The sequence below is a fragment of the Trichomycterus rosablanca genome, chromosome 14, assembly GCF_030014385.1.
Source record: "Trichomycterus rosablanca isolate fTriRos1 chromosome 14, fTriRos1.hap1, whole genome shotgun sequence".
NCBI lineage: Eukaryota > Metazoa > Chordata > Actinopteri > Siluriformes > Trichomycteridae > Trichomycterus > Trichomycterus rosablanca.
This window is the reverse complement of record NC_086001.1, coordinates 24707688-24735081: the sequence shown is the minus strand read 5'-3', so window position 1 is coordinate 24735081 and position 27394 is coordinate 24707688. Positions and strand designations below refer to the sequence as shown.

Here is a 27394-nt window from a genome sequence, read left to right as displayed (position 1 = left end):
AAAGTTGTTAAGATTAAACGTTTATTTACCTCACACGAATGAACGAGTCCTCTTTTCAACGGCTCGCATCGCACTGTTGCCATGGTGACGCTGTTCTGCCGGCGCTGAATCAGACACTGGACACTGGGCCACAGCCGGACAACCAGCGTCGGCGTGCACGCGTTTCTACGAGCACCAGCCGAACCCAGCTGTGGTAACAACTGGGCCGGATCTGGCTACATTGATTCTGGTCGATTCTGACACTCGGCCGAATGTGCCGATAGAAAAGTGGGAACTGGGCCAGATGAGTGTGCTAGCTGGGGAGTAAAGTAATCCCATTACAATTTTAGTTAAGTAATAAGTAATGAGTAATGGATTACTTTTTTGAGTAACTACCCCAACACTGCTCAGGTAGCTTTAGAGAGGACTACTAAGAAAGGACTAAGAAACCTTGAGAGGAACCAGACTCAGCAGGGACCTCCATCCTCCCTGTGTGGCCTAGAGGATAATTTAAAATAATAAAATGTACACAAATCATACATACACAAACCTAACCTAAACAATTTTAAGCTCTTAATTACTTATTTATTTATTTTAGTTTCAAAACAACACGAAGCTGGCGAGAAAAATAAAAGTAAGAGAGAGGGATGGGAGACCGCCTGGGAATACCAGGTGCTGGAAGCTTTTATCCACACACACCCACCTTCACTCCAAACCTCCTGTTACACACTGACCCAGCAGCTTTTTCTTCATCAAAGCTAATGTCCAAGGCAGTTAAACAGAGTTATTATTATTTATTTATTGTAATATTTACACTATAATTTCCTGTAGTACGAGCGGGATGGGTAAGTGTAGCATCTCTCCTATAAAAATAAAATATTTCTTTAAATGAAAAGACATGTGAAACAGTTCAGGATGAGACATAAAAAGTAGATGTGTGTGTATTATTTAAAACTAAACTGATTGGTTACCTTCAAATAATTGTGCATCATGTGTTCCTGATTTACATTCAGTGTTAACTAGAAAAAGACCCACCGTGACCTTGACCAGGTGCTAAAAATAAAAACCTTACGCTCTCTCTCTCTCTCTCTGTTCTCTCCTGTTCTCTTCGAGTGCGGATCTGTTCCGTGTCTGTGTTTGTAGTTTTGTTGATAATTGAAGTTGATGAACGCAGGTGAGTTTATACATTTCCACACTTCTGTACATTACTGTGTATTGTTACTTTATGTAGTTCAGATTGTTGATTTGATTTAAACACACGTGTTTTGAACAGAACACTCACGAACTAAACCAGGAAGTCTTGGACATTCGCCTGACATTCGAGTTTCTTTCGGCTCGTTCTCGGCTAATAAACATCCAAAAATGAGTGAAACTGCATTAACTGATTCTGCAGTAAACAAGGAACAAACTACAATCAAATATGTTTAAAAGTTTTTTCTGTAAATGTTTATTTTCTGTTATTGTGTAAATGTGAGGTTCATCTGAGTTGAAGTGCTAAGGGAGCGTCTACAAAGTGCATGAAGCCGAGGTGTAGTTATTACCCAGTGGCATGTACCATTCAATACAACTGTATAAAGTCCTACAGTATGAGTACAGTAACAATATATAGTGTCAACAATTCTACAAACAATCATTTTAATATATTAAACGATGCAATAGTTACCTAGTGACATGTACCACCCACTACACTTAAATTACAGAAACAATCCCTACAGTATGGGTACAGTAATAAAGAATTAAAAGTAAAAAAAAAACATTTTTTCATATAACCAAGGATGTAGTATTTAACTAGTCACTTGTACTAGTTACTACAACCACATTATAAAAGTCTTACAGCATGGGTACAGTAACGTACCATAAAATGTACTACAGTAAAGGTACAGTAATAATAAAATATAGAAGATTAACAAAAATTAAGAAACGCAAGTTTTGACAAGATGAAGGTTGTAGTAGTTAACTAGTCACCTGTACTAATTACTACACAATAAGTAATAAAAAAAAAAAAAAAAAAAAAAAAAAAACAGAGAAACAGAAGTTTTGGTAAGATGAAGGTTGTAGTAGTTAACTAGTGACTTCTACTACAACAACATTGCAAATTAAAAGTCCCACAGCATGAATACAAAAGATCAGGGGTATTCAACTAAAAATTTAAAGAGGTCCAGTTAGAGAAAACTTCTTGAAGCAAAGGTCCGTAATATATATATATATATATATATATATATATATATATATATATATATATATATATATATATATATATATATATATATATATATATATATATATATATATATATTATAATATATATATATATATATATATATATATATATATATATTTATATACAGTATATATACTATATATATATATATATATATATATATATATATATATATATATATATATATATATATATATAATTAAATTATTTGTAAATATTTTTTTTCAGTTTTTCTGACTTTTTTATTATTATTGTTATACATTGTACTTTTTATTGTCTATTTTTTGTACTGAGTGCTTTGCTATCCCTTCGCTGCTGCAACACTGTGAATTTTCCCACTGTGGGACTAATAAAGGATTATCTTATCTTATATATATATATAGCATTTAGCAGATGCTTTTATCCAAAGTGACTTACACAATGAGCTGAACACAATGAGTAATTGAGGGTTAAGGGCCTTGCTCAGGGACCCCAACAGTGGCAACTTGGTGGTGGTGAGGCTTGAACCGGCAACCTTCTGTTTACTACTCCAGTACCTTAACCACTGAGCTATCACTGCTATATATAATATATACAGGGGTTGGACAAAATAACTGAAACACCTGGTTTTAGACCACAATAATTTATTAGTATGGTGTAGGGCCTCCTTTTGCGGCCAATACAGCGTCAATTCGTCTTGGAAATGACATATACAAGTCCTGCACAGTGGTCAGAGGGATTTTAAGCCATTCTTCTTGCAGGATAGTGGCCAGGTCACTACGTGATGCTGGTGGAGGAAAACGTTTCCTGACTCGCTTCTCCAAAACACCCCAAAGTGGCTCAATAATATTTAGATCTGGTGACTGTGCAGGCCATGGGAGATGTTCAACTTCACTTTCATGTTCATCAAACCAATCTTTCACCAGTCTTGCTGTGTGTATTGGTGCATTGTCATCCTGATACACGGCACCGCCATTGGATGCACATGGTCCTCCAGAATGGTTCGGTAGTCCTTGGCAGTGACGCGCCCATCTAGCACAAGTATTGGGCCAAGGGAATACCATGATATGGCAGCCCAAACCATCACTGATCCACCCCCATGCTTCACTCTGGGCATGCAACAGTCTGGGTGGTACGCTTCTTTGGGGCTTCTCCACACCGTAACTCTCCCGGATGTGGGGAAAACAGTAAAGGTGGACTCATCAGAGAACAATACATGTTTCACATTGTCCACAGCCCAAGATTTGCGCTCCTTGCACCATTGAAACCGACGTTTGGCATTGGCACGAGTGACCAAAGGTTTGGCTATAGCAGCCCGGCCGTGTATATTGACCCTGTGGAGCTCCCGACGGACAGTTCTGGTGGAAACAGGAGAGTTGAGGTGCACATTTAATTCTGCCGTGATTTGGGCAGCCGTGGTTTTATGTTTTTTGGATACAATCCGGGTTAGCACCCAAACATCCCTTTCAGACAGCTTCCTCTTGCGTCCACAGTTAATCCTGTTGGATGTGGTTTGTCCTTCTTGGTGGTATGCTGACATTACCCTGGATACCGTGGCTCTTGATACATCACAAAGACTTGCTGTCTTGGTCACAGATGCGCCAGCAAGACGTGCACCAACAATTTGTCCTCTTTTGAACTCTGGTATGTCACCCATAATGTTGTGTGCATTGCAATATTTTGAGCAAAACTGTGCTCTTACCCTGCTAATTGAACCTTCACACTCTGCTCTTACTGGTGCAATGTGCAATTAATGAAGATTGGCCACCAGACTGGTCCAATTTAGCCATGAAACCTACCACACTAAAATGACAGGTGTTTCAGTTATTTTGTCCAACACCTGTATGTTATAATATATATAAGTAGCTGTATCAACATCTGCATGTAATCAATAACTGACTGTCAAATCAAATGTCTGTTTATTTATTAGGATTATAACGTCATGTTTTACACTTGGTTTACATTAATGACAGAAACGGTAGTTACTCATTACACAAGATTCATCAGGTCACAAGTTTATATCGAAAACAGTCATGGACAATTCAGTGTCTCCAATTCACCTCACTTGCATGTCTTTGGACTGTGGGAGGAAACAGGAGCACTGGAGGAAACCCACGCAGACACGGGGAGAACATGCAAACTCCACACAGAGAGGACCCAGACCGCCCCACCTTATCAAACCTTTCTCTTATCAAATTAAGAGAAAATAAAAATAAATTGTGCTCCAGTGGGAAGTAAGAACAGAAATGAGTCTCTCCATCACGGATTAAATGCTGTAATTTCGCTGTACACGTTTCTTTTTTGGAGAGCGCCATTTGTCTCCTCTCTCACTCGTCTTTTTCTCAACTTTCTCCGGCACAGTCGTGTGTTTCTCTCCCTTCGTTTTGTTCTACGTTCGCTATCTTTCTTTTTCTTTCCACCATCTTTTTACATGTAACTGGCCTCTAACTCTCTCCTCTGTCTGCACTGTAGAGTTGCAGTGTTTACCGGCTGGAATGCACAGACTTGATTGGCTGAGTGGTGTCACGTGATTGGTCTGTGCATTTTTCTCATTCGCTAAACCGCTACCGTAAAGACTACAAAAGCTGCGCCGGTGAAAATAGAAGCGCTCCGTCAGGTTTCAAATAACTTTCTGTTTTGCCTGTAGGTCCGGGTCCGTATGGGACAGCTTCTGGGTCCGATCTTCTGGGTAAAAATTAACAATAATCGAGAAACATAAACATGAACATAACACTCACAAACTAAACCAGGAAGTCTGAACTGCTGTAAATAACTTGATGTGTTTACTGATGTTTCTGTTTACGTGTAGAAAAATGGCTGAGTCTAAAATATCAGTAACTCAGGACGAGTTCAGCTGTTCAGTCTGTCTGGAAACACTGAAGGATCCAGTAACTACATCATGTGGACACAGTTTCTGTATGGTGTGTATTAATAACTGCTGGGATCAGGAGGATGATAAGGGAACATACAGCTGTCCACAGTGTAGAAAAATCTTCACTCCAAGACCTGAAGTGAGTAGAAACACAATTCTGGCTGGAGTTGTGGAGAAACTGAAGAAAACAGAACTTCAAGCTTCAGATCCTGGTCACTGTTCTGCTGGACCTCAGGAGGTGGATTGTGATTACTGCAGTGGGAAAAAATACAAAGCAGTTAAATCCTGTCTGGTGTGTTTGGCCTCTTTCTGTAAAACTCACCTCCAACCTCACTATGAATCTCCTGCTTTTAAGAATCACAAGCTGGTTGAAGCCTCCAGACGACTCCAGGATCAGATCTGCTCTCAGCATAATAAACTGCTGGAGGTTTACTGTTGTACTGATCAGCAGTGTATCTGCATGTTGTGCACCATGGATGATCATAAAGGACATGATACAATATCAGCTGCAGCAGAAAGAACTGAGAAACAGGTAAAATATTATACAGCTCTCTTTAACAAGTAACAACTCATAAGCATTTACACTGACGTTGTTTATGTGGTGCTCGTACACAATACAAGTAAATCCTGAATTGTTATTCTATGTAGAAGCAACTGCTGGAGATCCAGAGAAAATTCCAGGAGAAAATCCAGAACAGAGAGAAGGAACTTGGTGAGCTGATAAACGCTGTGGAGTCTCACAAGGTAAGTTTTATAAACAAAAAGCTCTCAGGATCAGTCCGACTCTCCTCCATTAAACCAATTTCCATTAAAAATGAGATATTTTATATCTCAGGTAACTTTGCAATTTAGTAGTAAATCTTTAAATTCTGCCTGGTTATTTGGTGATTGATGCAGTACAGCAATTCTGAGGTTGTGCTAATAATTATAAGGGTGATAAGATCAGATTAGGACTTTGACTGGGCCACCCAAAAGGATTATTGATTGTTGCTTTGGATCAAGATGCTTAAACATAAATGACTGTATAAGATTTCTGCTAAAGACTTGAGAAGATCACTACATTGAATTTCCCAGTCCTGGCCAGGCTGCTGTTTCCTGATACTCAAAAGAACTTCTGTAACAGTATGCTACCACCAGCACACTTTACAGTATATATGGTGGTTTTAGGTTTTATTAGATTTAATCCACACATATAACTTTGAATTCAGGACATACAGGAGCAGGTGTGTTGTATCAAAAATCTGTGAGGAAATATAACATGCTAATAAATGCAGTAACAACTAAAGTGAAGATGAACACTGAAGAAGTGCTGGAGTTTAAGGTGGAAGGTAGAAGACTGGAACTTTCTTATATTTGGGAAGTAGAGTATCAAATATTGCATCATGTGGACATGATGATGGTAACATTTTCAATGGTATGAAAAATCAGGCCATTTAGCACCATCACCAAGCTATGAGTAATAAAAGTCTTACTCTGGCCAGTAGCTACATATGAATGTGAAAGATGGACAAATATCTGAGTGAGAAATGTTTCCTCTTTCTGAATCTTCTAACAGTGTTCTGCACAGACAGCAGTGGAGAACATTGAGAGGATCTGTACTGAACTAATCAACTCAATTAACAGAAGATGCTCTGAGCTAAAAGATCTGATCAGAGATCGAGAGACAGCAGAAGTAAGTCAAGCTGAAAAACTCCTGAAACAGGTGGAGCAGCAGATTGTAGAGCTGAAGAGGAAAGATGCTGAACTGGAACAGCTTTCACACACAGAGGATCCCGTCCATTTCCTCCAGGTAACAGCACTAAAAATAAGTATATTATTGCTGCACCAATTAATAAAATACAGCAGTACCTTGTAACTTGACGTCCCCTAAACTCAAAATCTTTGAAACCTGATGCCTTTCGTCGAGAAATTTGTTCCCTTAAACTCGATTATTGTTAGAATTCATTCAAACATGTTTGGGAGAATCAGAAATGCAACAGAAAACCCATCACAAGCAAAGCATCCTCTCCTGTCTTCCCAGAGGACTCCTTTTTATAGGCGTCTCTCCCTGGTGGTAGCTTTGTGCATCTTCCACAAATCTGTAACATAGAGAAAACCCCCCTACACAAAACACATTATGACCCATAAAGTCATAACACTCGGGGTTCTGAGAAATCGTCCATCATTTGTGATTCATCATCTTGTTGTTTCTCTGTGAACATTATCTGTCTGGATGTAGAATTTTCAGTCTCTCTCGGCTCCTGCTGGATCTGCAGAATCAGCCGCCATCACAATCAGTCCTTTCCTCTCATTTGATGATGTTACAAAGTCTGTATCTCAGCTGAGAGAGAAAGTAGAAGAATTCTGGAAAGATCAGTGTGAGAAGATACCAGATGAAGGTGAGTGAAGGATCATCATTCATTTACTTATTAACCCAGTACTGGTCATGGTCACAGTGAGTCCAGGGTTAAATGAAATACACTCACACTGTAGTTTCTCAGACTTAAAGTCACTTTAGACAAACACTCGAGGAACATGTCAAACTTCTTACTGGCTGTACCTGCGACACTTTCTAGTGCAGATATTTATTTACTGTGATAAGTGATTGTACTGTTACTCTCTCTGCAGTGAAGAAAGTCCGGATTACTTCACCTCCTGAACCTGAAATCAGAGAAGATTTTCTACAATGTAAGTTTCTTCCAAACACACAAACATACACAGTGCAGTGAAAAAGTATTTGCACCCCCCAGTTATCTGTATTTTTACATATTTGTCACGTTACTAGTTCAGATGCTACAGCAGCTCAGTTTGGTTCAAGTCCAGATTTGATTAGGTCCAAAACCTAAACTTTATTTCCTCAGATTTATTTTAACAAAGATCTGCTTGTTATTTGAAATTGTTGTGTTTTTATATTGCACGAGTGTTTAATCTTTAAATCATGAACTGATGACCAAACGTTCTTCTTTAACCACCACCATGACTGACTGTTAAGTGAGATGTTTTTTATTGTAAAATGCTGTTTTAGCTTCATTGCAAGTATAAGAATTCTGACTCATCAGTTCACAGAACATCATCACCAAAAAGCTTGAGGGTCATTAAGGTTCTTATATTGGTAAATGAGAGGCGGGGCTTTATGTTCCTCTTAGTTAACAGTGATTTTACCTTGTGACTCTCCCATGGATTTTATTTGTGCTCAGTCTCCTTCTAATACTGGAATCATTAAATCAGATTTAAATTGAGGTCAGCAGGTCCTGCGGTTTCCTAAATGTTTGTTTGGGTTCTTGTATGTTTTTCTTAATGAGACATTGATGAGCTCTTGAAGCATCTTAGCTGTTACAAAGTGTCATTTAGAGATCATGGCTCTTACTGTGGTTCGCTAAAGTACTAAAATCTTAGGATTGACTTTGTAACTTTTTCCAGACTATACTGTATTACAATTACTTTTTTGATCTATTTTGAAATTTGTTTGGACAGTGGTGAAGTGGTTCTGACAGTGATCATGCCTCAGATTAGGGACATTTTTGGTCCTTGCTAAAGACCACTGTTTCATGTACTTTTCTTCTATAGTTATTTAAAATCACCAAGAACTTTAGAGGTTAAAACAAGTAAAACAACCATTTAAACTGCTGTCTGTATATTTTTGCTCCAGGAGGTTTTATAAATCTTTATGATTCAGTCACAGAAACCCTTGAAACACACACACACACACACACACACTAACATACACCAACACACATTTACACAGACACACCCTCTCACACACGTTTACACACATTCACACTTACACACACATTAACAGACACACACACACTCATATGTGCACACACACACACACACACACACTGAAACACAATTCAAAAAGCTTTATTAGCATGACGTTGTGTTTGTTGTTGGATTGTATGTTGCTGGTGTGTGTCTGTGTACTGTTTGTGAATGTGTCATGTTTGTGGGGTGTTTCTATATGTCTGTGTAGTGTTTTTGTGTGTTTGTGTAACATTTGTGTGTTTGTGTAGTTTTCATTAGTTTGTGTAGCATTTGTGTGCATTTGTAAATGTTGGTGTCTGTGTATTTGTGTAGTGTCTGTGTGAGTATGTGTAGGGTTTGTCTGTGCTTGTGTAATGTATTTGTGTGTTTGTTTGTGTAGTGTTTGTAACAAATGTGTGTGTTTGTGTAGTGTACAATACTACAAGTAATATTTGTGTTTGAGTAGTATTTGTGTGTTTGAGTAGTATGTGTGTGTTTGAGCAGTATTTGTGGGTTTGAGTTAGTGCTGGACAATAATTCGATATCGATATATATCGCGATAGAAAATGTTTCAATAACGGTGATATGATTTTTAAACAAATTCGATCGATATACATTTTGTAAGTGCGTGATGAAGTACGCCACAGGCACGAAGCCATTGCTCAGCGTTACCGCTCTGATTACACTACAACACGCTACCTACAACACGGTCGATATTAGCGGCAAAATGAGTTCAACAGCTGTGAGGGAACGAGCATCCACAGTCAGGGGCGGAGCCGGGGGGGGGGGCTGCGCGCTTTGCCGGTGTTCCTTTTTTGCGGAAGCATTTTTGCATGCAGGTGCAAATTTTAGCCATATCGTCCAGCCCTAGTTTGAGTAGTATGTGTGTGTTTGAGTAATATTTGTGTGTTTGAGCAGTATTTGTGTGTTTGTGCAGTATTTGTGTGTGTTTGAGTAGTATGTGTGTGTGAGTAATATTTGTGTGTTTGAATAGTATGTGTGTGTTTGTGCAGTATTTGTGTGTTTGAGTAGTATGTGTGTGTTTGAGTAATATTTGTGCTTATGTGTAGTGTCTATATGTCAGTGTAGTGTTCATGCTTTTGTGTAGCATTTGTTTGTGTTTGAGTAGTAGTTGTGTTGTAGTAGTATTTGTGTGATTGTGTAGTGTCTTTGTGTATGTGTAGGGTTTGTATGAGTTTGTGTAATATATGTGTGTTTGTTTGTGTAGTGTTTGTGTAATGTACAGTATCTTACAAAAGTGAGTACACATTTCTGCAAATATTTGATTTTATCTTTTCATGGGACAACACTATAGAAATGAAACTTGGATGTAACTTGTATAGCAGTATAGATTTCCTTCTGAAAATAACTCAACACACAGCCATTAATGTCTAAATAGCTGCAACACATGTGAGTACACCCCACAGTGAACATGTCCAAATTGTGCCCAAAGTGTCAATATTTTGTGTGACCACCATTATTACCTAGCACTGCCTTAACCCTTCTGGGCATGGAATTCATCAGAGCTGCACAGGTTGCTACTGGAATCCTCTTCCACTCCTCCATGATGACATCACGGAGCTGGTGGATGTTAGACACCTTGAACTCCTCCACCTTCCACTTGAGGATGCGCCACAGGTGCTCAATTGGATTTAGTCCATCACCTTTACCAGAGGTGGAAAGTAACAAATTACATTTACTCGCGTTACTATAATTGAGTTTTTTTGTGCACTTGTACTTTTTAAAGTAGATTTTACAGCCAGTAATTTTACTTTTACTTAAGTATGTTTTGTATTAAGAACTGTAATTCGCTACATTTTAAATAACATTCGTTACTGAGTAAAAAAAAGAAAACAATAAAAAACTCGACATCAAACCTGCGCAAATGTAGAGCAGTGGTGGCTAAACTGTTAGATCCATAAACAACTCTATGAATCAGTTCATTTGGTGAAGAGATTCAGATGTATAAACCAATCAGAGCTTCCGAATTCACATTCTAGGTGGAATTTCAATCTCTCTCTTCATTGGTTGTTGTATAAATGACAGTTTAGTGAGCGAATAACCAATGTAAGCTTTTTACCGGGAAAGCCGAGAGAATAAATGATCTACAATAGTTTTTATAAGGTGGGTATGGATTTATATATTCTGGAAACATACAAGATGGTCTTATATAAAGTGGATTATATATTTAATGGAACAACACATGGATATAGATCGGTAAGCAGATAAGTGGTTATGATTTTCTGCTGTTGTGTGATTGATCTGGGTCGCGGTTCTGCTGTTTACGGTACGCTTTCATTTTGCAACGATAGCAAAGCATTATGAAATATTGTGATTTTTTTAAGTAAAACGGACAGCATAAATGTGATTGTAAGATTCTGCTGGTTTGTTTTTGATCATGTTCCTACGACGGTGTTGGATATGGCGCTTAACACGTGGACTCAACTTCTTTGGTCGACCCTGACGAAGCCTGTTCCGAGTGGAACCTGTCCTGGAAAACCGCTGTATGACCTTGGCCACCGTGCTGTTGCTCAGTTTCAGGGTGTTAGCAATCTTCTTATAGCTTAGGCCATCTTTGTGGAGAGCAACAATTCTATTTCTCACATCCTCAGAGAGTTCTTTGCCATGAGGTGCCATGTTGAATATCCAGGGGCCAGTATGAAAGAATTGTACCCAAAACACCAAATTTAACAGCTCTGTTCCCCATTCACACCTGGGACCTTGACACATGACACCAGGGAGGGACAACGACACACTTTGGCACAATTTGGACATGTTCACTGTGAGGTGTACTCACTTACTGTATGTTGCAGCTATTTAGACATTAATGGCTGTGTGTTGAGTTATTTTCAGAAGACAGTAAATCTACACTGCTATACAAGCTGTACACTGACTACTCTAAGTTATAACCAAGTTTCATTTCTATAGTTTTGTCCCATGAAAAGATATAATCAAATATTTGCAAAAATGTGAGGGGCATACTCACTTTTGTGAGATACTGTATGTGTGTATGTGTAGTGTCTGTGTGATTGCGCAGTGTTTGTGTAATGTGTGTTTGAGTAGTATCTGTGTGTATATGTAGTGTTTGTGCAGTGTTTGTGTAGTGTTTGTGTGATTGTGTAGTGTTTGTGTGTATGCGTAGGGTTTGTATGTGTTTGTGTAATGTTTGTGTGATGTATGTGTGTTTGTGTGATTGTGTAGGGTTTGTATGTGTTTGTGTGATGTATGTGTGTGTAGTGTTTGTGTGTATGCGTAGGGTTTGTATGTGATTATTTAATGATTGTGTGATTGTGTCTGTGTTTGTGTGTGTTTGTGTAATGTATGTGCGTATGTGTAGTATCTGTGTGATTGTGCAGTGTTTGTGTAATGTTTGTGTTTGAGTTGTATTTGTGTGTATGTGTAGTGTCTGTGTGTTTGTGTAGTGTTTGTGTGTTAGTGTAGGGTTTGTGTGTGTTTGTGTAATGTATGTTTGTGTGGTGAAGTCAAGATTCAAGAGTTTTACTGTCATGTGCACAGAAGAACCAGCAGTTACAATGTACAATGAAATTCTTACTTTGTTCATCCTCCAAACATCAATAAGTATTGTACATAAAACAAAATTAAACTAACACAATAAAAAAAATATTTAAATTTAAACTATAAAAAAAAACGTTTTATATACAAAGTAATAAAAATAGAAATAAACTAAGGCAGTTCTGATAAATGTCCTGTAGTGCAGGGAAGGACGTTCCAGAAATTCCTTGTGCAGTTTTTATTACACGCTGGAGTGCCTTCCTGTCCTCTGCAGTGCAGTTTCCGTACCAGACTGTGATGGAGCTGGTAAGGACACTTTCCACTCTACATTTGTAGAAGTTGCTGAGAATTTTGGTTGACATGCCACATTTTTTTTAGTCTTCTTAGGAAGTACAGTCTCTGTTGTGACTTTTTGATGATGTGGTGTGTGTTGCAGGACCAGGTGAGATCCTCACTGATGTGCACACCCAGGAATTTGAAGGTTTTCACCTTCTCCACTACTGTTCCACCTATATACAGTGGTGTATGCTGTTCTCCTCTCCTCCTGGGGTCCACAATCAGTTCCTTTGTCTTGTTGATATTTAATGAAAGATTGTTGTTCTGACACCAGCCCACAAGATCTGCTACCTCCTTCCTGTACGCCGTCTCATCCTCCCCAGTAATAAGACCAATGACGGTGGTGTCATCAGCAAACTTAATAATACTGGTGGTGTTATAAGAGGCCACACAGTTATGTGTGAAGAGCGAGTACAGAAGAGGGCTCAGCACGCAGCCTTGAGGTGTCCCAATGTTTATGGTCTTTGTGCTGGATGTTCGCGTGCCAATCCTGACTGACTGAGATCGGTCAGATAGAAAATCTAGTATCCAGTTACAGCACAGCAGTCTCTGATCTCACGTTGTGTTGTTATCCTGGTTCTCAGCTCATCCAGCTTGTTTTAGAGGGAGCGAACGTTAGCCAGCAACATGTTAGGTAGCGGTGGTCGTGTAGCCCTAGCCTTTAGCCTAGCATGAAGCCCACCTCTCCTGCCACGCTTCCGTTTTGGCCGCTCTGTTCGCCGTCTACGTCGCTCGTCCAATACCGGTGCTGCTGGGCCATGCTGCTCGAGTTCGGGTTTGTGTGTGTTTGTGTAATGTATGTGTGTGTTTGTGTAGTGTTTGTGTGATTGTAATGTTTGTGTGTATGCGTATGGTTTGTATGTGTTTGTGTAGTGTTTGTGTAATGTATGTGTGTGTTTGTGTAGTGTTTGTGTGTATGTGTAAGGTTTGTGTGTGTTTGTGTAATGTTTGTGTTATGTATGTGTGTGTTTGTGTGATTGTGTAGTGTTTGTGTGATTGTGTAGGGTTTCTATGTGATTGTGTAGTGTTTGTGTGATTGTGTAGTGTTTGTGTAATGTGTGTGTGTTTGTGTGATTGTGTAGTGTTTGTGTGATTGTGTAAGGTTTCTATGTGATTGTGTAGTGTTTGTGTGATTGTGTAGTGTTTGTGTGATTGTGTAAGGTTTCTATGTGATTGTGTAGTGTTTGTGTGATTGTGTAAGGTTTCTATGTGATTGTGTAGTGTCTGTGTGATTGTGTAGGGTTTGTATGCATTTTTGTTCTGTTTGTGTAATGTGTTTTTTGTAGTATTTGTGTATGTGTAGTTTCTGTGTGTATTTGTGCATTGTGTGTGTAATGTGTGTGTAATGTGTGTGTTTGTGTAATGTATGTGTGAGTTTATGTGATTGTGTGTGTAATGTGTGTGTTTGTGTAGTGTTTGTGTGTATGCGAATGGTTTGTGTGTATGCGAATGGTTTGTGTGTGATTGTGTAGTGTTTGTGTGTATGTGTAGTGTCTGTGATTGTGCAGTGTTTGTTTAATGTGTGTGTTTGTGTTGTATTTGTGTGTATGCGTAGGGTTTGTATGTGATTGTGTAGTTTGTGTAATATATGTGTGTGTTTGTGTAATGTATGTGTGTGTTTGTGTACTGTTTGTGTAATGTATGTTTGTGTTTCTTGTCATGTGTAGGGTTTGTGTGTGATTGTGTAGTGTTTGTGTAATGTATGTGTGTGTTTCTTGTCATGTGTAGGGTTTGTGTAATGTATGTGTGTTTGTGTAGTGTTTGTGTGATTATGTAGTGTTTGTGTAATGTATGTGTGTGATTGTGGACTGTTTGTGTAGTGTTTGTGTGATTGTGTAGTGTTTGTGTGATTGTGTAGTGTTTGTGTGATTGTTTGTGTGTATGTGTAGGGTTTGTGTGTTTATGTGATGTATGTGTGTGTTTTTGTAGTGTTTGTGTAATGTATGTGTGTATCTGTGTAGTTTTGTGTTATTGTGTAGTGTTTGTGTGTATGTGTAAAATGTGTGTGTGTTTGTGTGATTGTGTAGGGTTTGTGTAGTGTGTGTGTAATGTATATGTGTGTGATTGTGTAGTATCTGTGTGATTGTGTAGTGTTTGTGTGTATGTAAGTTTGTGTGATTGTGTATTATTTGTGTAATGTATGTGTTTGTGTGTATGTGTGAGTTTATGTGTTTGTGTCTGTGTGTATGCATGTGATTGTGTCTGTGTGTATGCTTAGGGTTTGTGTGTGATTGTGTAGTGTTTGTTTGTGTAGTGTTTGATTGTGTAGGGTTTGTGTGATTGTGTAGGGTTTTTTGTGATTGTGCAGTGTTTGTGTGGTGTTTAATTGTTTAGGGTTTGATTGTGTAGGGTTTGTGTGATTGTGTAGGGTTTTTTGTGATTGTGCAGTGTTTGTGTGGTGTTTAATTGTTTAGGGTTTGATTGTGTAGGTTTTGTGTGATTGTGTAGGGTTTGTTTGATTGTGTAGGGTTTGTGTGATTGTGTAGGGTTTGTGTGATTGTGCAGTGTTTGTGTAGTGTTTGTGTGATCGTGTAGTGTTTGATTGTGTAGTGTTTGATTGTGTAGGGTTTGTGTGATTGTGTAGGGTTTGTTTGATTGTGTAGGGTTTGTGTGATTGTGTAGTGTTTGATTGTGTAGGGTTTGATTGTGTAGGGTTTGTGTGATTGTGTAGGGTTTTTTGTGATTGTGCAGTGTTTGTGTAGTGTTTAATTGTTTTGGGTTTGATTGTGTAGGGTCTGTGTGATTGTGTAGGGTTTGTTTGATTGTGTAGGGCTTGTTTGATTGTGTAGGGTTTGTGTGATTGTGTAGGGTTTGTGTGATGGTGTAGGGTTTGTTTGATGGTGTAGGGTTTGTGTGATTGTGTAGGGTTTGGTTGATTGTGTAGGGTTTATGTGATTGTGTAGGGTTTGTGTGATTGTGTAGGGTTTGTTTGATGGTGTAGGGTTTGTGTGATTGTGTAGGGTTTGGTTGATTGTGTAGGGTTTATGTGATTGTGTAGGGTTTGTGTCTTTGTGTAGGTTTTGTGTGATTGTGCAGTGTTTGTGTAGTGTTTGATTGTGTAGGGTTTGTGTGATCGTGTAGTGTTTGATTGTGTAGGGTTTGTGTGATTGTGTAGGGTTTGTTTGATTGTGTAGGATTTGTGTGATTGTGTAGGGTTTGTGTGATTGTGCAGTGTTTGTGTAGTGTTTGATTGTGTGATCGTGTAGTGTTTGATTGTGTAGGGTTTGTGTGATTGTGTAGGGTTTGTGTGATTGTGTAGGGTTTGTTTGGTTGTGTAGGGTTTGTGTGATTGTGTTGTGTTTGATTGTGTAGGGTTTGTGTGATTGTGTAGGGTTTTTTGTGATTGTGCAGTGTTTGTGTAGTGTTTAATTGTTTAGGGTTTGATTGTGTAGGATTTGTGTGATTGTGTAGGGTTTGTGTGATTGTGCAGTGTTTGTGTAGTGTTTGATTGTGTAGTGTTTGTGTGATCGTGTAGTGTTTGATTGTGTAGGGTTTGTGTGATTGTGTACGGTTTGTGTGATTGTGTAGGGTTTGTGTGATTGTGTAGGGTTTGTGTGATTATGTCATTTTTGATTGTGTAGTGTTTGATTTTGTAGGGTTTGTGTGATTATGCAGTGTTTGTGTGATTGTGTAGTATTTGATTGATTGTGTAGGGTTTGTGTGATTGTGTAGGGTTTGTGTGATTGTGCAATGTTTGTGTAGTTTTTGTGTAGGGTTTGTCTGATTGTGTAGGGTTTGTTTGATTGTGTAGGGTTTGTGTGATTGTGTAGTGTTTGATTGTGTAGGGTTTGTGTGATTGTGTAGGGTTTGTTTGATGGTGTAGGGTTTGTGTGATTGTGTAGGGTTTGGTTGATTGTGTAGGGTTTATGTGATTGTGTAGGGTTTGTGTGATTGTGTAGGGTTTGTTTGATGGTGTAGGGTTTGTGTGATTGTGTAGGGTTTGGTTGATTGTGTAGGGTTTATGTGATTGTGTAGGGTTTGTGTGATTGTGTAGGGTTTGTGTCTTTGTGTAGGTTTTGTGTGATTGTGCAGTGTTTGTGTAGTGTTTGATTGTGTAGGGTTTGTTTGATTGTGTAGGGTTTGTGTGATTGTGTAGGGTTTGTTTGATTGTGTAGGATTTGTGTGATTGTGTAGGGTTTGTGTGATTGTGCAGTGTTTGTGTAGTGTTTGATTGTGTAGTGTTTGTGTGATCGTGTAGTGTTTGATTGTGTAGGGTTTGTGTGATTGTGTAGGGTTTGTGTGATTGTGTAGGGTTTGTTTGGTTGTGTAGGGTTTGTGTGATTGTGTAGTGTTTGATTGTGTAGGGTTTGTGTGATTGTGTAGGGTTTTTTGTGATTGTGCAGTGTTTGTGTAGTGTTTAATTGTTTAGGGTTTGATTGTGTAGGGTTTGTGTGATTGTGTAGGGTTTGTTTGATTGTGTAGGGTTTGTGTGATTGTGTAGGGTTTGTGTGATTGTGTAGGGTTTGTGTGATTGTGTAGGGTTTGTTTGATTGTGTAGGGTTTGTGTGATTGTGTAGGGTTTGTGTGATTGTGTAGTGTTTGATTGTGTAGTGTGTGATTGTGTAGGGTTGTGTGATTGTGTAGGGTTTCTGTGATTGTGTAGGGTTTGTTTGATGGTGTAGGGTTTGTGTGATTATGTAGTTTTTGATTGTGTAGTGTTTGATTGTGTAGGGTTTGTGTGATTGTGTAGGGTTTGTTTGATTGTGTAGGGTTTGTGTGGTTGTGTAGGGTTTGTGTGATTGTGCAGTGTTTGTGTGATTGTGTAGTGTTTGATTGTGTAGGGTTTGTGTGATCGTGTAGTGTTTGATTGTGTAGGGTTTGTGTGATTGTGTAGGGTTTGTTTGATTGTGTAGGGTTTGTGTGGTTGTGTAGGGTTTGTGTGATTGTGCAGTGTTTGATTGTGTAGGGTTTGTGTGATTGTGTTGGGTTTGTGTGATTGTGTAGTGTTTGTGTAATATTTGATTGTGTAGGGTTTGTTTGATTGTGTAGGGTTTGTGTGATTGTGTAGGGTTTGTGTGATTGTGCAGTGTTTGATTGTGTAGGGTGTGATTGTGTAGGAATTGTGTGATTGTGTAGGGTTTGTTTGATTGTGTAGGGTTTGTGTGATTGTGTAGGGTTCGTGTGATTGTGTAGTGTTTGTGTAGGGTTTGTGTGATTGTGTAGGGTTTGTGTGATTATGTAGTTTTTGATTGTGTAGTGTTTGATTGTGTAGTTTCTGTGTTATTGTGTAGTATTTGATTGTGTAGGGTTTGTGTGATTGTGTAGGGTTTGTGTGATTATGTAGTTTTTGATTGTGTAGTGTTTGATTGTGTAGGGTTTGTGTGATTGTGTAGGGTTTGTTTGATTGTGTAGGGTTTGTGTGGTTGTGTAGGGTTTGTGTGATTGTGCAGTGTTTGTGTGATTGTGTAGTGTTTGATTGTGTAGGGTTTGTGTGATCGTGTAGTTTTTGATTGTGTAGTGTTTGATTGTTTAGGGTTTGTGTGATTGTGTAGGGTTTGTTTGATTGTGTAGGGTTTGTGTGGTTGTGTAGGGTTTGTGTGATTGTGCAGTGTTTGTGTGATTGTGTAGTGTTTGATTGTGTAGTGTTTGTGTGATCGTGTAGTGTTTGATTGTGTAGTGTTTGTGTGATTGTGTAGGGTTTGTTTGATTGTGTAGGGTTTGTGTGATTGTGTAGGGTTTGTGTGATTGTGTAGTGTTTGTGTAGTGTTTGATTGTGTAGGGTTTGTATGATTGTGCAGTGTTTGTGTAGTGTTTGATTGTGTAGGGTTTGTGTGATTGTGTAGGGTTTGTGTGATTGTGTAGGGTTTGTTTGATTGTGTAGTGTTTGTGTGGTTGTGTAGGGTTTGTGTGATTGTGTAATGTTTGTGTGATTGTGTAGGGTTTGATTGTGTAGGGTTTGTGTGATTCTGTAGGGTTTGTGTGATTGTGTAGGGTTTGTGTGATTGTGCAGTGTTTGTGTAGTGTTTGATTGTGTAGGGTTTGTGTGATTGTGCAGTGTTTGTGTAGTGTTTGATTGTGTAGGGTTTGTGTGATTGTGTAGTGTTTGTGTGGTTGTGTAGGGTTTGTGTGATTGTGCAGTGTTTGTGTGATTGTGTAGTGTTTGATTGTGTAGGGTTTGTGTGATCGTGTAGTGTTTGATTGTGTAGGGTTTGTGTGATTGTGTAGGGTTTGTTTGATTGTGTAGGGTTTGTGTGATTGTGTAGGGTTTGTGTGATTGTGTAGGGCTTGTGTGATGGTGTAGGGTTTGTTTGATTGTGCAGGGTTTGTGTGATTGTGTAGTGTTTGTGTAGGGTGTGATTGTGTAGGGTTTGTGTGATTGTGTAGGGTTTGTTTGATTGTGTAGGGTTTGTGTGATTGTGTAGGGTTTGTGTGATTGTGTAGGGTTTGTGTGATTGTGCAGTGTTTGTGTGATTGTGTAGTGTTTGATTGTGTAGGGTTTGTGTGATCGTGTAGTGTTTGATTGTGTAGGGTTTGTGTGATTGTGTAGGGTTTGTTTGATTGTGTAGGGTTTGTGTGATTGTGTAGGGTTTGTGTGATTGTGCAGTGTTTGTGTAGTGTTTGATTGTGTAGGGTTTGATTGTGTAGGGTTTGTGTGATTGTGTAGGGTTTGTGTGATTGTGTTGGGTTTGATTGTGTAGTGTTTGATTGTGTAGGGTATGATTGTGTAGTGTTTGTGTGATTGTGTAGTGTTTGATTGTGTAGGGTTTGGTTGTGTAGGGTTCGTGTGATTGTGTAGGGTTTGTTTGATTGTGTAGGGTTTGTGTGATTGTGTAGGGCTTGTGTGATTGTGTAGAGTTTGTGTGATTGTGTAGGGCTTGTGTGATTGTGTAGGGTTTGTGTGATTGTGTAGGGTTTGATTGTGTAGTGTTTGATTGTGTAGGGTTTGTGTGATTGTGTAGGGTTTGTGTGATGGTGTAGGGTTTGTTTGATTGTGCAGGGTTTGTGTGATTGTGTAGTGTTTGTGTAGGGTGTGATTGTGTAGGGTTTGTGTGATTGTGTAGGGTTTGTGTGATTGTGTAGGGTTTGATTGTGTAGTGTTTGATTGTGTAGGGTTTGTGTGATTGTGTAGGGTTTGTGTGATGGTGTAGGGTTTGTTTGATTGTGTAGGGTTTGTGTGATTGTGTAGGGTTTGTGTGATTGTGTAGGGTTTGATTGTGTAATGTTTGATTGTGTAGGGTTTGTTTGATTGTGTAGGGTTTGTGTGATTGTGTAGGGTTTGTTTGATGGTGTAGGGCTTGTGTGATTGTGTACGGTTTGGTTGATTGTGTAGGGTTTGTTTGATTGTGTAGTGTTTGATTGTGTAGTGTTTGATTGTGTAGGGTTTGTGTGATTGTGTAGTGTTTGATTGTGTAGGGTTTGTGTAATTGTGTTGGGTTTGTTTGATTGTGTAGTGTTTGATTGTGTAGTGTGTGATTGTGTACGGTTTGTGTGATTGTGTAGGGTTTGTGTGATTGTGTAGTTTTTTTATTTACTGTGTAGTGTTTGATTGTGTGTAAATGTGTAGGGATGTGTGATTGTGTAGTGTTTGATTGTGTAGGGTTTGTGTGATTGTGTAGGGTTTGTGTGATTGTGTAGATTTTGATCGTGTAGTGTTTGATTGTGTAGGGTTTGTGTGATTGTGTAGGGTTTGTGTGATTGTGTAGTGTTTGTGTAGGGTTTGTGTGATTGTGTAGGGTTTGTGTGATTGTGTAGGGTTTGTGTGATTGTGTAGTTTTTTTTATTGTGTAGTGTTTAATTGTGTAGTGTGTGATTGTGTAGTTTTTGTGTGATTGTGTATTATTTGATTGTGTAGGGTTTGTGTGATTGTGTAGGGTTTGTGCGATTGTGTATATTTTGATCGTGTAGTGTTTGATTGTGTAGGGTTTGTGTGATTGTCTAGGGTTTGTGTGATTATGTAGTTTTTGAATGTGTAGTGTTTGATTGTGTAGGGTTTGTGTGATTGTGTAGGGTTTGTGTGATTGTGCAGTGTTTGTGTAGTGTTTGATTGTGTAGTGTTTGTGTGATCGTGTAGTGTTTGTGTAGTGTTTGATTGTGTAGGGTTTGTGTGATTGTGTAGGGTTTGTGTGATTGTGCAGTGTTTGTGTAGTGCAGTGTTTGTGTAGTGTTTGATTGTGTAAGGTTTTTGTGTTTGTGTAGGGTTTGTTTGATTGTGTAGGGTTTGTTTGATTGTGTAGGGTTTGTGTGATTGTGTAGTGTTTGATTATGTAGTGTTTGATTGTGTAGGGTTTGTGTGATTGTGTAGGGTTTGTGTGATTGTGTAGGGTTTGTGTGATTGTGCAGTGTTTGTGTAGTGTTTGATTGTGTAGGGTTTGATTGTGTAGGGTGTGTGTGATTGTGTAGGGTTTGTGTGATTGTGTAGGGTTTGTTTGATTGTGTAGGGTTTGTGTGATTGTTTTGTGTTTGATTGTGTAGGGTTTGATTGTGTAGGGTTTGTTTGATTGTGTAGGGTTTGTGTGATTGTGTAGGGTTTGTTTGATTGTGTAGGATTTGTGTGATTGTGTAGGGTTTGTGTGATTGTGCAGTGTTTGTGTAGTGTTTGATTGTGTAGTGTTTGTGTGATCGTGTAGTGTTTGATTGTGTAGGGTTTGTGTGATTGTGTAGGGTTTGTGTGATTGTGTAGGGTTTGTTTGGTTGTGTAGGGTTTGTGTGATTGTGTAGTGTTTGATTGTGTAGGGTTTGTGTGATTGTGTAGGGTTTTTTGTGATTGTGCAGTGTTTGTGTAGTGTTTAATTGTTTAGGGTTTGATTGTGTAGGGTTTGTGTGATTGTGTAGGGTTTGTGTGATAGGGTTTGTGTGATTGTGTAGGGTTTGTGTGATTGTGTAGGGTTTGTGTGATTGTGTAGTGTTTGATTGTGTAGTGTGTGATTGTGTAGGGTTGTGTGATTGTGTAGGGTTTCTGTGATTGTGTAGGGTTTGTTTGATGGTGTAGGGTTTGTGTGATTATGTAGTTTTTGATTGTGTAGTGTTTGATTGTGTAGGGTTTGTGTGATTGTGTAGGGTTTGTTTGATTGTGTAGGGTTTGTGTGGTTGTGTAGGGTTTGTGTGATAGGGTTTGTGTGATTGTGTAGGGTTTGATTGTGTAGGGTTTGTGTGATCGTGTAGTTTTTGATTGTGTAGTGTTTGATTGTGTAGGGTTTGTGTGATTGTGTAGGGTTTGTTTGATTGTGTAGGGTTTGTGTGGTTGTGTAGGGTTTGTGTGATTGTGCAGTGTTTGATTGTGTAGGGTTTGTGTGATTGTGTTGGGTTTGTGTGATTGTGTAGTGTTTGTGTAATATTTGATTGTGTAGGGTTTGTTTGATTGTGTAGGGTTTGTGTGATTGTGTAGGGTTTGTGTGATTGTGCAGTGTTTGATTGTGTAGGGTGTGATTGTGTAGGAATTGTGTGATTGTGTAGGGTTTGTTTGATTGTGTAGGGTTTGTGTGATTGTGTAGGGTTCGTGTGATTGTGTAGTGTTTGTGTAGGGTTTGTGTGATTGTGTAGTTTTTTTTGATTGTGTAGTGTTTGATTGTGTAGTTTCTGTGTTATTGTGTAGTATTTGATTGTGTAGGGTTTGTGTGATTGTGTAGGGTTTGTGTGATTATGTAGTTTTTGATTGTGTAGTGTTTGATTGTGTAGGGTTTGTGTGATTGTGTAGGGTTTGTTTGATTGTGTAGGGTTTGTGTGGTTGTGTAGGGTTTGTGTGATTGTGCAGTGTTTGTGTGATTGTGTAGTGTTTGATTGTGTAGGGTTTGTGTGATCGTGTAGTTTTTGATTGTGTAGTGTTTGATTGTGTAGGGTTTGTGTGATTGTGTAGGGTTTGTTTGATTGTGTAGGGTTTGTGTGGTTGTGTAGGGTTTGTGTGATTGTGCAGTGTTTGTGTGATTGTGTAGTGTTTGATTGTGTAGTGTTTGTGTGATCGTGTAGTGTTTGATTGTGTAGTGTTTGTGTGATTGTGTAGGGTTTGTTTGATTGTGTAGGGTTTGTGTGATTGTGTAGGGTTTGTGTGATTGTGTAGTGTTTGTGTAGTGTTTGATTGTGTAGGGTTTGTATGATTGTGCAGTGTTTGTGTAGTGTTTGATTGTGTAGGGTTTGTGTGATTGTGTAGGGTTTGTGTGATTGTGTAGGGTTTGTTTGATTGTGTAGTGTTTGTGTGGTTGTGTAGGGTTTGTGTGATTGTGTAATGTTTGTGTGATTGTGTAGGGTTTGATTGTGTAGGGTTTGTGTGATTCTGTAGGGTTTGTGTGATTGTGTAGGGTTTGTGTGATTGTGCAGTGTTTGTGTAGTGTTTGATTGTGTAGGGTTTGTGTGATTGTGCAGTGTTTGTGTAGTGTTTGATTGTGTAGGGTTTGTGTGATTGTGTAGTGTTTGTGTGGTTGTGTAGGGTTTGTGTGATTGTGCAGTGTTTGTGTGATTGTGTAGTGTTTGATTGTGTAGGGTTTGTGTGATCGTGTAGTGTTTGATTGTGTAGGGTTTGTGTGATTGTGTAGGGTTTGTTTGATTGTGTAGGGTTTGTGTGATTGTGTAGGGTTTGTGTGATTGTGCAGTGTTTGTGTAGTGTTTGATTGTGTAGGGTTTGATTGTGTAGGGTTTGTGTGATTGTGTAGGGTTTGTGTGATTGTGTTGGGTTTGATTGTGTAGTGTTTGATTGTGTAGGGTATGATTGTGTAGTGTTTGTGTGATTGTGTAGTGTTTGATTGTGTAGGGTTTGGTTGTGTAGGGTTCGTGTGATTGTGTAGGGTTTGTTTGATTGTGTAGGGTTTGTGTGATTGTGTAGGGCTTGTGTGATTGTGTAGGGTTTGTGTGATTGTGTAGGGTTTGTGTGATTGTGTAGGGCTTGTGTGATTGTGTAGGGTTTGTGTGATTGTGTAGGGTTTGATTGTGTAGTGTTTGATTGTGTAGGGTTTGTGTGATTGTGTAGGGTTTGTGTGATGGTGTAGGGTTTGTTTGATTGTGCAGGGTTTGTGTGATTGTGTAGTGTTTGTGTAGGGTGTGATTGTGTAGGGTTTGTGTGATTGTGTAGGGTTTGTTTGATTGTGTAGGGTTTGTGTGATTGTGTAGGGTTTGTGTGATTGTGTAGGGTTTGATTGTGTAGTGTTTGATTGTGTAGGGTTTGTGTGATTGTGTAGGGTTTGTGTGATGGTGTAGGGTTTGTTTGATTGTGTAGGGTTTGTGTGATTGTGTAGGGTTTGTGTGATTGTGTAGGGTTTGATTGTGTAATGTTTGATTGTGTAGGGTTTGTTTGATTGTGTAGGGTTTGTGTGATTGTGTAGGGTTTGTTTGATGGTGTAGGGCTTGTGTGATTGTGTACGGTTTGGTTGATTGTGTAGGGTTTGTTTGATTGAGTAGTGTTTGATTGTGTAGTGTTTGATTGTGTAGGGTTTGTGTGATTGTGTAGTGTTTGATTGTGTAGGGTTTGTGTAATTGTGTTGGGTTTGTTTGATTGTGTAGTGTTTGATTGTGTAGTGTGTGATTGTGTACGGTTTGTGTGATTGTGTAGGGTTTGTGTGATTGTGTAGTTTTGTTTTTTACTGTGTAGTGTTTGATTGTGTGTAAATGTGTAGGGATGTGTGATTGTGTAGTGTTTGATTGTGTAGGGTTTGTGTGATTGTGTAGATTTTGATCGTGTAGTGTTTGATTGTGTAGGGTTTGTGTGATTGTGTAGGGTTTGTGTGATTGTGTAGTGTTTGTGTAGGGTTTGTGTGATTGTGTAGGGTTTGTGTGATTGTGTAGGGTTTGTGTGATTGTGTAGTTTTTTTTATTGTGTACTGTTTAATTGTGTAGTGTGTGATTGTGTAGTTTTTGTGTGATTGTGTATTATTTGATTGTGTAGGGTTTGTGTGATTGTGTAGGGTTTGTGCGATTGTGTATATTTTGATCGTGTAGTGTTTGATTGTGTAGGGTTTGTGTGATTGTGTAGGGTTTGTGTGATTATGTAGTTTTTGAATGTGTAGTGTTTGATTGTGTAGGGTTTGTGTGATTGTGTAGGGTTTGTGTGATTGTGTAGGGTTTGTGTGATTGTGCAGTGTTTGTGTAGTGTTTGATTGTGTAGGGTTTGTGTGATCGTGTAGTGTTTGTGTAGTGTTTGATTGTGTAGGGTTTGTGTGATTGTGCAGTGTTTGTGTAGTGCAGTGTTTGTGTAGTGTTTGATTGTGTAAGGTTTTTGTGTTTGTGTAGGGTTTGTTTGATTGTGTAGGGTTTGTTTGATTGTGTAGGGTTTGTGTGATTGTGTAGTGTTTGATTATGTAGTGTTTGATTGTGTAGGGTTTGTGTGATTGTGTAGGGTTTGTGTGATTGTGTAGGGTTTGTGTGATTGTGCAGTGTTTGTGTAGTGTTTGATTGTGTAGGGTTTGATTGTGTAGGGTGTGTGTGATTGTGTAGGGTTTGTGTGATTGTGTAGGGTTTGTTTGATTGTGTAGGGTTTGTGTGATTGTTTTGTGTTTGATTGTGTAGTGTTTGATTGTGTAGGGTTTGTGTGATTGTGTAGTGTTTGATTGTGTAGGGTTTGTGTGATTGTGTAGGGTTTGATTGTGTAGGGTTTGATTGTGTAGGGTTCGTGTGATTGTGTAGGGTTTGTTTGATTGTGTAGGGTTTGTGTGATTGTGTAGGGCTTGTGTGATTGTGTAGGGTTTGTGATTGTGTAGGGTTTGTGTGATTGTGTAGGGTTCGTGTGATTGTGTAGGGTTTGTTTGATTGTGTAGGGTTTGTGTGATTGTGTAGGGCTTGTGTGATTGTGTAGGGTTTGTTTGATTGTGTAGGGTTTGTCTGATTGTGTAGGGTTTGTGTGATTGTGTAGGGTTTGTGTGATGGTGTAGGGTTTGTTTGATTGTGTAGGGTTTGTGTGATTGTGTAGGGTTTGTGTGATTGTGTAGGGTTTGTTTGATTGTGTAGGGTTTGTTTGATTGTGTAGGGTTTGTGTGATTGTGTAGGGTTTGTGTGATTGTGTAGTGTTTGTTTGATTGTGTAGGGTTTGTGTGATTGTGTAGTGTTTGATTGTGTAGGGTTTGTGTGATTGTGTAGGCTTTGTATGCATTTTTGTTGTGTTTTTTTAATGTGTATGTGTGTTTGTGTAGTATTTGTGTGTATGTGTAATGTGTGTTTGTGTATTTTGTGTGTTTGTGTGTGTGGTGTTTGTGTAATGTGTGTTTGTGTAGTGTTTGTGTAATGTGTGTGTGATTGTGTGTATGTGTAGGGTTTGTGTGTGTTTGGATTGTGTGTTGCTATGTATAATCACACACACACACACACACACTGTACACACACACACACACACACTGTACTCTCTCTGTCTCTCTTCTGTGTTAATTGGTTTATTTTGTGTTTCCTCTCCAGATGTTTGTCGGTTCACACTGGATCCAAACACAGTAAATAAAAACCTCCGTCTGTCTGAGGAGAACAAAGTGGTGACCAACAGTAGAACATTACAGTCGTATCCTGATCATCCAGATAGATTTGATTATTACTCTCAGGTTGTGTGTAGAGAGAGTGTGAGTGGACGCTGTTACTGGGAGGTTGAGTTGAGTGGGGATTATGGGGTTTATATAGCAGTGTCATATAAAAGCATCAGCAGGAAGGGAGATGGTGATGAGTGTTGGTTTGGACGTAATGATCAGTCCTGGAGTTTAGACTGTTCTTCATCCAGATTTTCATTCAGGCACAATAACAAAGGGACTGAAATTCCCATAATGCCGAGTTCCTCTAGAATAGGAGTGTATGTGGATTATGAAGCAGGAACTCTGACCTTCTACAGCGTCTCTGATACAATGAAGCTCCTCCACAGAGTTCAGACCACGTTCACTCAGCTCCTCTACCCGGGGTTTTTTCTTTATTCAGGATCAGTGAAACTGTCAGATTGAACAAATTAAATGTAACATTTACATGAAAGTGTAACATTAAACTGTTTGAGTGATTTTAGAATCTGTGAGGCAGTGATACATTTATGAAGATTTTCTTTTTCAATTTATTAATCACTATTTATTCAGTGCTGTGAAAAAGTATTTACCCCCTTTCCTCATTTGGCAAGATGGCGGCGCGTGTACATCGCGTGTATTACTGCATTTCATTGGCTCTGTACTTGTTTACTCTGCACAATGACAATAAAGTTGAATCTAATCTAATCTGATTTCTTCTTTTCTTAAACATTTATCATCTAAATGGATTCAGATATTAAAACTAAATTAAATAAAAGACAAACTGAATATTTAAAAACATAAAAGAGAAAATTTCTGTACATTACAAAATGGTAAATGTGATCATTTTCACCTTAAACTTCTTTCTTCTCAAGTCTATTACACTCCCCAAATCGGAAAAAGTTGAGACAGTATGAAAAATGCAAATAAAATAATGCAAATACTATTAAAAAGAATAAAAAATACATTAATAATAATAATAATAAAGTCACAAATCTGTACCTATTGAACAAGATGTAATGTATTTCTAGCACCACTAGATGAGGATGATGATCTCCACATGATTATAAACTCCACTTTAAAAGTCAGTTAAACAGTAAAGATTGTAATTTGGCTTTTTTAAGTTTAGCTAATAATAAATTCAGAACAAGGAGACCTTTGATTTTCAAAGGCAGTTAAACAAAGTTACTTGCTGATATCGGTGGTAATATTTTGTAATATTTATTTGTTCTTTCCTATGTACCAGAAAAGTCGTCTTTGCTGCCTGCAACACCTTACAAATCACATTTTTTCTTGCTGATGTGATGTTGTATTGAAACCAAAATAAATTAATAAATAAATAAATTACAGCTTGTTGCTTGGGTACAGATTTGTGACATTCTTATT

General features: G+C 38.6%; 1 protein-coding gene across 2 annotated transcripts; it reads left to right on the top strand.

The window, feature by feature from the left end:
* The first annotated feature begins 1080 nt into the window (after positions 1–1080).
* LOC134325923 (tripartite motif-containing protein 16-like) lies at positions 1081–26716 on the top strand. 2 transcript variants are annotated; one of them, XM_063008124.1, is made up of 8 exons: positions 1081–1153; positions 4827–4868; positions 4989–5583; positions 5700–5795; positions 6607–6840; positions 7270–7429; positions 7659–7718; positions 25932–26716. In XM_063008124.1, the coding sequence occupies exons 3-8, from the start codon at positions 4993–4995 to the stop codon at positions 26453–26455; spliced, it is 1665 nt and encodes a 554-aa protein (XP_062864194.1). In that variant the 5' UTR covers positions 1081–1153; positions 4827–4868; positions 4989–4992; the 3' UTR covers positions 26456–26716. The 2 variants fall into 2 exon arrangements, with proteins under 2 accessions (XP_062864194.1, XP_062864193.1); XM_063008123.1 differs by lacking the exon at positions 1081–1153 and having other exon boundaries at positions 4406–5583.
* Positions 26717–27394: the final 678 nt, after the last annotated feature.